This window comes from Fukomys damarensis, unplaced genomic scaffold (assembly GCF_012274545.1).
Source record: "Fukomys damarensis isolate Sample0158 unplaced genomic scaffold, DMR_v1.0_HiC HiC_scaffold_73744, whole genome shotgun sequence".
NCBI classification, from domain to species: Eukaryota; Metazoa; Chordata; class Mammalia; order Rodentia; family Bathyergidae; genus Fukomys; species Fukomys damarensis.
Window position 1 is genome coordinate 1 of NW_022974656.1, and position 9,948 is coordinate 9,948.

The 9,948-nt window shown below is 45.1% G+C and overlaps 1 protein-coding gene across 1 annotated transcript; it reads left to right on the forward strand.

Moving 5' to 3' along the window:
- Window positions 1-2,849: 2,849 nt before the first annotated feature.
- Window positions 2,850-4,049, forward strand: LOC104866724 (cancer/testis antigen 1). Its single transcript, XM_010630893.1, has 3 exons — window positions 2,850-3,177; window positions 3,433-3,561; window positions 3,790-4,049. The coding sequence occupies exons 1-3, from the start codon at window positions 2,957-2,959 to the stop codon at window positions 3,890-3,892; spliced, it is 453 nt and encodes a 150-aa protein (XP_010629195.1). The 5' UTR covers window positions 2,850-2,956; the 3' UTR covers window positions 3,893-4,049.
- The last annotated feature ends 5,899 nt before the right edge of the window (window positions 4,050-9,948 follow it).

The window sequence follows — 9,948 nt, forward strand, 5'->3', positions numbered from 1 at the left end:
TCTTATAAAATAAGCAGATAACGGATTATTTTAAAGAAATAAACAGAAATCATCAGTAATGACTTAATTATCAAGGGATAAAAAATTGAGTGTTACTTTTACTTCAATTGGATTTATTTATTTGCTCATTTCCCTCCACTTAACCGGCCTTCTTCTCTGATTTACCGCATTGCATCCCACCGAATTCTGACAGAACAAGATGGAACTCGCTTCACTTTAGAAATGTCTATGTTGGCTTTCCGTAGACACTGATCTTCAGCATTGTGTGGCAGAATGCCTATTCTTACTGCTTCCACTAGGGCACTACTTGTTCTACTGAATCCTGATGGACTTGATGAAGATTGTTCTGCACCAGAACAGGAGCTTTTGAAGATTGGGTCAATGACAGAGCTTGAGGGCGTGAAAGGCAAGATGATGGTGACTGTGTAGAAGAAGAAAAGTGTGTCTGAGGCACAGAAGACCATGAGGACATTGAACTTGATGATCTTTGTTGCAGTGGAATCGAATGCCTTGTTGATTGTGCAACTGAAGGTCTTTCTCATGGACCAATTGAAGATCTTGTTGACTGTACACCTACACTCCTTGATTGGGCAAGTGAACGTCTTGGTGGCTGGGCACATGAATGTTTTCCTGGTGGAATTGAAGATTGTGATGCTCGTGGATGTGAAGATAATGACAGTGGAGCTGAACTTTGTGAAGATTTTAGAGTTGAATGTCCCGATAAAGGTGTGGTTGATGATTTCGCTAATGGAGTTGGATATCTTGATGGTAATGAAAGGAGAGATCTTGGTGTTGACTGAACTGAAGATCTTGACACTCTTGTCGCAGAAGGCTTTCGTGATTATGCAAATGTAGACCTTGTAGATGGAAAAACTACAGATGCTGGTGACTGTATAACTGGAGCATATCCAACTCGATTTGTAACTGTGTCTTTTGTTTCAGTTCTATGTGAGATTGCTGGAGAAGGAGACATGGTTGGAGACTGTCCTTCATCTTTCTCTGGTGGAAGGATATCATGGGTAAGCACTTCACAATACTGAACAAGTTTCGGTACAGTTGGAGATAAGTTGGGGGAAGTGGAAGACCTGCCTCAGGAGTAGTCTGGAGGTATTGAGGTTGGGATATTGCTGGAGTTCTCAAAACAATGGATGGAGACTGAGATGGGAAATGGATGGCTCCAGGATCCTCTGCCCTCTTTGGCCATCTTAGGTGAGCAAGCCAATCAGGAGGTAATGGAGATGGTGAGGGTGGTGTGGTGGGGCTCACAAACACCTCTGTTTTATGATGAATGAGAGTTTGGGGTTGCACTTTTTCTCCCTCCCGAATTCCGTAATGGGCATATTTCTGTGTGGCTTTCGGATATTCCGTTCTACTCCTTAGTGAATACAGAGGGCTGGCTAATGTTTTTCCTCCAGCTCCAGTTAAAAACCTACTTACTTCAATAAATGAGTGCATGCGAAATGAGAAAAATTCCAATGGTTGATACACCCATGAATGACAGATCTCTCCACAAGAGCATGGTTGTGGTCTACTGACATATAGTGTGTGTGTGTGTGTGTGTGTGTGTATGTGTGTGTTGCCAGACATTGAACCTAGGACCCTGTGCATCACTGAGCCACACTCCCAGCTCCCCCACTGCATTTTCTTTCTCAGGAATATAAGCACTCAAAAAGAGTGTTGTTATTCTGATGGCTTTGCTTCCCATAGTCTCAGGTCACTGAGAGCCTGGAAGTCCCCCGATCATCTCGTGACATCACTGCTTACATTATCAGAAGGAACCCTTAATGCCTTTCCATGACTTGCACAAACTGTCTTAGTGCACACAAACAAGTCTTGAGATGACAAGAAAACCAGACTCAGAAAAGGACTCTGAAATTTACTAAATTGCAGGGCAGCCTGAGTCTCTAACCTCACCATGCATGCTCTGAATGTGAAAGCCCTGCTTAGCAAAGAGTGGCTTCCTCTCATTGTGGTGGACATGTCCCATATTTTTGGAAAGACTTGGGAGGTCCTTTGGGCCCTGCAGAATGGCACTATGGCTGAGAGTTATGTGAGATTTCCTTCTAGTCTTCCCAATGAAATCATTTGCCTCTGCTTACTGGAGTTGCTCTTTCTCCCCCAAATTTCTCTCTCTCTCTCTCTCTCTCTCTCTCTCTCTCTCTCTCTCTCTCTCTCTCGCTCTCTCTCTCTCTCTCTCCCCTCTGTCTTTCTCTCCTTCCTGCATTCATTCATCCTAGTTTTTCTGTGTCACTTTGGTGGAAAGACTAGGATCCTGCCCTACACTGTACACCCAAGTGTGGTGTTGAGGAAAAAAAAAAAAAAAACTCCTTCCTCCATTCATTCATCCTAGTTTTTCTGTGTCACTTTGGTGGAAAGACTAGGGTCCTGCCCTACACTGTACACCCAAGTGTGGTGTTGAGGGAAAAAAAAAAAAGAAACAAACAAATGGAGGAACAGGCTTTTCTGAGAATTGGGACTCCTGACTCTTTTGTTTGGAAGATGGTGAGTGGAGGTTGGTTCTGCCATGCTTCACGTTCTTAGTGTGCATGAAGACAGAGATACCTCCCAGTCGGGAGCCCCCGGCAAAAACAGCCCTGCACTAAAAGGTGGGAACTGAAGATATCCCAGGAGGCCTGTTTATTGTCCTGTTTGCCCTGTGCTCTCTGGAGTACTAGGTGTCCTACGTGAAAGGTGCAGATCCTCCTGACAACCCCACAACTCTCTCTAGCCCATGGGACTCCCCAGGGGCCCACGTTGGTGTGCAGGGCTCAAGGAGACTCCACCATTGGCTGGAACCTAAGGCTGAGGGCCCATCTGCGCAGGCGCAGTGAGCATCGCCTGTTGCATTGTGGGTGGGAATGTTGAGGCCCTTCGCGTACCCCTCCTTTTGTCCTCAGAACGCCAGGCTTGTGGTAGGTGCTGGACCTTGTCTTCGAGCGTGAGAGGCGGGACCACCATGGAGGGCCCTGCTAATGCTGAGGGTGGTCCAGAAGGACACGATGGAGATAATCGTGTGGGAGGTGGCCCTGCATACCCTACATTTGTTGGAGGCCAGGAAGGTGCAGGAGAAGAATGTGCTAATGGCAGGGAACATCCTCAAGGGGAGGGAGCGGTACAGGGACCAGTGCCGGGTGGAGATGCCTCAGCCGGAGTCACTGAGCAGAAACCACTGGAGTTGTATCCTTTCTGAGGGACGGGCTGGGCTGGGGGAGGGCTGAGAGCCCACAGGGGCATCGTCCACTGGGCAGAGAAGAGTAGGGGCACCCAAGGGGTGGGAGGCAGAGCCTGTGTTGGGGGTGAGCGGCCAGGAGGGGCAGTGTGGGCAGGATGGCCAGAGGGTGCCTGTAAGGGGTCTGGGGTGGCCTAAGGGACGTCGGGGCTGAGAGGCAGGTTATCTCAGGGACAAAGTCACCTTAACCACGTCTCCACAAGGCACCTCACGGTGCCTTTCTGCTATTCTTTGGATGCTGAGATTGCCTACTTGCACCTGAGCCCAGTAGCTGGGTCCCTTCCTGAAGGAGTTCACATGGAGATCACTGTGGATGGCAAAGTCCTGAATATGTAAGTTCTGCCCAGAGGCCGCCTGGGTGCAAGGGGCAACAGGTATCTGGGCCGGTCTCTTACTAAGATGCCCTGAGGGACATGTTAAGAACCTCAAGCTTTAGTCTATGGAGAGGGCTTGGTGTGTGAAGCTTGTTCTTGCCTGAAGGATTATGTGGAGGGGCAGCAGGGGAAGAGAGGGAGAGGCCTGAGCATTGATGATGTGATTTTGTGTTCCCTTCCCTTTAGCCTGTTAATTGCGGAAAATTCCCACCTTCTAGAGATTTGTATTTCTGCCTTGCTGCACCAGCTCTGCACCGTGATTCCCGTATTTGGCAATTACCAGACTTAGTCTCTGGACAAGCTTTGGCTGGAAAAGAGGATTCGGTTTTCTTCATGTATCCCCCACCCCCCAGGCAGTCCATCCTTCCCTAGGGTAGGGATTCCTGAGGTGCCCTGACACTTTATTTAATTCTCTAGATGGCCCTCTGTTGCGTAAATGTTTGTTCATGCTGAAAATAAAACGGATTGCTCTTCCTTGTCTGAGATTCTTTTCAGCAATTGCTCTTCCTGATTTCCTTGCCTTTGTCCTTGGGAGAGGGGAGTTCTGGGGTTTAAACAGACAAAATAATTGAAGACAATACAGGAAACAGAATAACATGAAAATCAATTAGGTCTTTTCATTCAGCATTAACTACCCTGAGCACTTTGAAACACATTTGTAGTTTGAGAGTTAAACTCATACATGAAATGTATAGCAATTGCATATATGTAAATGATTTCATTGGCAAGTCTAACATTAGACTTTTCTCTGAAATATTTCCATGTAACATAAGCTTGAGCTCTTTCTAAAAATTATTCAAACTATGTTATTGTATAGAAGCAAAGAATAAACGCATTCGCATATTAATTGGACATTTAATGTACTCAATTTCCCCCACTGTCCTTCTACCCCCACCCAGGTTGGATGAGGATTCATACGTATTCCTGTATATCTGTCACTGTACCACTGGTGGTTTGCTTACAACTGATTCCAAGTCACAGAAACACTTGATTTACTTGTCCAATTATTAGTTGTGGCTCTGAATCTACAATACAAAATTTCTCTCCAGGAATTGGGCCCTCCCTTGAGAATGCTCGTTTTGTCACAACTTTGTCACTGCTTTATCACTGGGTCCTTTTCTTGGTACAAAGTCAAATAAATAGACAGGATAAATTACAAAAAAGTAACCTTACTTCACTTGAGAACAGCAATCAAGCCAGAAAAACTGGAAAAATGTCTGTGGCTTACTTTCCCTGTGTCAGATCAGTGAAGAGGAACTGTTGGGCCCTTAGTGAGTTGAGTATTTGAGCGGGGAATGGCTATAGTGTTGGGAAAATACTTAGAAGGAAAATCACCTGGCAACGCAGCCAGAACACCTCTGCACAAAATACAAAGCAGTATTACTGTTGAACAGGGTGCACATCACTGGGGCTGGGTCACTGGGGCTGGGTCTCCTAAGAGACTGCACAGGGCAGCAGGAATCCTCCCCTCCCCCTTTTGTGCAGCCAGGAAGAGGCACCTTCTCCATACACACCCTCAGGAAGGACAGGCTGGACAGCGCATCCCACACACATAGTGTGTCCGCAGGGTGCACCCTGACTGGCTGACCATGTCTCTATTGGCAGTTGGTGTTAGGGGCTGAGTGTCTGTCTCCTCACACAAATTACACATTCCTGTCCTGAATCAATGTACCCTGCAGTCATCCGTGGAGACTGCCTCTCTGGGGGCTGGTTGAGTTCAAATGAGGCTCTGAGTTTGCTACTCTGATGCAGTATGATCGTTATCCTTTTAAGAAAAGGCAGGCACTCTGGTGCCCTCTCAGGGCACAGGTGCTGGGGAAAGGCCCTGTGAGGACACAGTCAGAACGTGGCTGGCTGTAGGAACCCAGCAGAGCCCTCACCAGAAAGAGTTTCCAGGCACTTTCATCACAGACTTGCAGCCTCCAGAACAGTGAGAAACGAAGTCCCCCATGTCTGAGCAAACAGCCAGAGGTATTGGTATGGCTCCCTGAGCAGATTAAATACAATTTATTTATCAAAAGGAAACTCAACGCATCTTTCCTGTTTTATTTTTTATTTTTATTCGTGCATGGTTGCAGTACACACTCACTGCGTTCCTAGAGGGAGCTGCTAAATCTACAGAATGCCTCTTTTATGACAGGAGCCAGTTTAGCCTCCTGGAGGGAGGAGACCACTGAAGTAAGGCTTCTGAACTCCCACAGAATATGGAGGGTAGGGGCATTGTCTCCCCTGCTCCTTACATTTCAAAGAGATGGTTCCTAGGTCCTAGAAAAAGACCTGACTTTGTCAAAAGGGTTGGAAGAGGCCCTCTACCTTCTCTTAGCTTTGAGAAACGTTTATATCCTTTTCAGACATAGAGAAAGAACTTACAATTTCTCTCCAGTAAATGCTGTAGCAAGAGGAAGAATCTCTTCAATAGGAAGAATTCAGCCTCTTAGACTTAATCTGCAAATGTCCTTATAGGAACTCTGTGAAATTCATTGCGTCCTGAAACGTGTTGAGCTCACACTATGTCTAAGCAGTGCAGATTTAACAGGTTTTCTTCATAGGTTATCATGTGTGCAAAAAAGGCAGCCTTTTCCCTTCCTTTCCAACCTGGATGCCTTCTGTTCACTGATGTCTCTCCTCAGGAAGGGCTGCATTTTCTTGCTGCTTTGTATCTCTAGTAGTTTTTGGTTGGATTTCACATCCACTGCTTTCCTTGCCTGGTGGGAACAACTGTACTACTAGAAGTATCCATGAACAGTGTTCTGAGATGTTGTTGGGGTGATATCGTAAAGGTTTGATCTTTCTGAGTCCTACTTTGAGAATGAGCTGTGGGGATTCATGGCAGCTCTTATTGTTAGAGAAATGTTTCCACGGGGTGCAGGCAAGACCTCCTGAGGGCACTGCAGGTGTCCGCTGAGGGATGAGTGTTTCTGTCCTCCTCATTTCAGTGGGTGTGGTTGGCCACAGAGATCTCATTTCCTGGCCAGCTAGGTAACTTGCCCTGCAGCCTCGTGAGGGGAGGATCATTTTCAAGGCCTCACGTGGTTTCCTCACATGCTATTCTCATCTCAGGTCTGCTGAGTCCTGGAATGTGACCCAGTGAGGATGGGCAGTGTTCTCTCCCTGAGGCCCTCTCTTCTCATTGCCTTGTTTCTTTTGTTTGATTTTCTTTCTGGGACCTCACAAAGACATTGTTTCAAACCATCTCTCTTCTCCTCTGTTGGCCCTTTCTTCTAGTCTCATGGACTACAAGAGCTGAGATTCTCTAACTTCACATTGTTGTGAAGTGGAGGATCAGTGAGAGGTTGGGAACTCCATGGCTCATGCATCTCTCATGACAATTGGTGATGTCCACAGAGATTCCCACAGATGTGGGTTGCTTTGCAATGATGCTTTTTAACAGGGTCCAGGAGCTTTGATAACTCCCTCTAACCCTTTCTCTCTTAGGAGCTAGTGAGCTATGAATAAGGAAGCTCAGGGAAATGGTAAGAGAACATGCTCCATAATGCCCCAGTAATTTGTTCTTTTGGGCTCAAGGCTATAGCCACAACATATAGCATACAGGACGGGAGCCAATCAGGTTTATTGGTGCAAACCAGTGAGTGAATCCTTAAAACCCAGAAGCTGAGGGCACCAGGCACATGCCTACAGCGTGGGTAACTTGCCACTGGCTGTGACCTGATTACCAACACTTGTTCTAAGGGCTCAACCCAGTGATGGCTTGATATTCTATGGGGACATCCTACCACACTACTGTGGATGACTTTATGTAACTAAGTCCTGTCCTCATGCTTTCTTACCTCACCTACTGCATGTGAACTGTCTGCTTATTCCCTCAGATCACTGAATGAACTCGCCAGGTTTACAGTGACCCCATCCATGTTAAATGCTGTTTGGTGCCCCTTGTAAGAAACTGACTCTGTGTCACTATGTGTTAGGTTCTTCTCCGTGTTCTCATGATTTTTTTTCTAACTCAGCCCCTCCTCCACGTCCTTGCGCTCCTCAGAGCCAGGTGTGGTGTTCCATGGCCAGACGGAGGGTCAGGGCTGAGGAGAGTTGAGAAGCCCCTGGTCCTTTGCGCCATAGCCTGTGAGGGTAGACTGGGGCTGTACTTTGGCATTACCCTTTTAGATTTTTTAAAGTAAGGGGACAAGAACAGAAGGCAGGATAGAAGAGAAGCAGAGATGTTCTCCGACCTGCCCAGACTAGTCACCCACTATATAACCAAGGCCCTCTCTATCTCTCCCTCCCTTCCCCCCTCTCTCCCTCTCCCTCTCCCTCTCCCTCTCTCTCTCTCTCTGCAGACCACTGTGCCACCGCGGCTCTTTAATAAAATCTCTCATATGAAAAAAAAAAAAAAAGAATCAGAGATGTTAAAATGCACTGCACAATAAGGATCTGGAAGAGAACAGGCTAAGGGCCAGAAAGAAACAGAACCTGAGAGGGGGAGTAAGGACAAGAAATAGAAAGGCTGTGAACATGTGATCTACAGTCTGTGAGGATGCAGGAAGTTGGGAGAGAGGAAAGGCTGGAAGAAGTCATACTTTGCATCTTACCTTGAAGGAAAAGATCAATACTTCGAATGAGCCATGATGTTCAGGGAGAAACCTGTCCATCCTTTCTGATTCATCACTGGGCTTCTACATCCCCATGTGTTCCCATGCCTGGGTCCCCTCATTCTTGCAATCAGCTTTACCTCATGTTTATTCATGTTGTTTCTTGCAGAACAATTTCCACTTTCTCTTTTGCTCCCTCATTCTTATGTGGAGAGAGCTTTATAAATGGAGCCATGTTACAAGTCTTCCTGAACTGTAACTGGCTTCATTTGGATCAAAGGAATTCTCTCAGCTCCTGTGGCCTATAGAAGTCTGCTCAACATAGCAAAAGAGACCTTTTCATTTTCCTTGTTTTGGGCCAATGGGCACAACTCTCTTATCTAGAATCCACTTCAATAACTTGAGTCATTTATAGGCAAATGGAAGTACCTTGAGAATATAATGTTAATTGATATAAATCAGAAACACAAGGTTAAATATTGTGTAGCTTTTCTTATATGAGAAACTTGGAGTAAAAATAAACAGCAAAATAAAAGATAATAGAAACTAGGCAGATAGGTCATTCTGAATGCAGAAGGGAATCGAGATGGAGAGAGGGCAGAAGGACAGAAGGGATTAAGAATGAAGAATAGAGAGTGCAAAGGATAGGGGTAATAAGGAAAAAGTAAAAAATATAAGAAAATGAAAAAATGGAAATAAAGTGTTTGTAAATGGGGAGGGTAGAAGCAGGTGAAGGGAGGGCAGGGACAAGGGGAAAAAATGAGAACCAAGATCTGTCATGTAAAGTTACAAGATCCCAACGATGAATGTAACTCTACTGTATACCTAAAATGTACCAATAAATTCAATGAGAGGAAAAAAAAAGAATGAAGAACAAGTATTGGGATGTGTTACATACAAATAACAACTCAACACAAGGAATACAAACATTATGTGATGTAAACAAGAGAAAAGGAAGAGGATCATGAGATAGACCGAATAGGTGAGGAAGGGTAGGAAAATGGTTGAAAACCTACCGACTTCACACAAGTAATGTAAACATTGTGCACTATAGACATATACTAATAAACTAGAAAAATATACAACAAGCAGAATACTTAAAACACATCTTTTAATCCATACCGAAGCTGAGAGACTGCTCTACAAAATGTCTTTTTAGAAGAGTTAGTAGATACGTTTTAGGAAAGGGGATAGAAATCTCTCAAAAATCACTAGGAAAAGGAGAGTTTGCAACTGAATAGTCAAATCCTCTGTAGGAGCAAGGCACACACAATTATTTCTCAGACCAATGGTGGAGCTGGATATCATTACTGTCACTGGTTTGAGAGAACTTCGTGGAATATTTATACTGATGGAGTCCCCTGTCCAGTCTTCCCTAAGGAGGCAGTATCAGAAATCCCACTCAAAATTAATAGGTTTGAAAATGCAGTATTGGTTTACGCATGGGAAAGTTTAGTTCTAATTTTTGTATACATTCATATAAACATAAATAAGTAAATCCCTTAACCATTTGGCACAGATCTAATCCTTTCTGCAATTGCTTGTGTCAACATCTACACCCAAAGCATTCCTGGTCCTCCCCAGTTGACTACTGATGAAGTAGTTCTGCATACAGAAAATTCTTCAGGGTTTTAACACATTATTTGTCTTCTCCTGGACTAGCACTAGCTCAGACTGTCCTTTATCTATAAATGGCAGACTCCACCCATGCCACTGATAGCAAAACTTTTACAGACCAAGTGTCCAAATTGCAACATGACATGCACTTCTTTCTCGCAAAGTGCCAACACTGTAAGTAAAC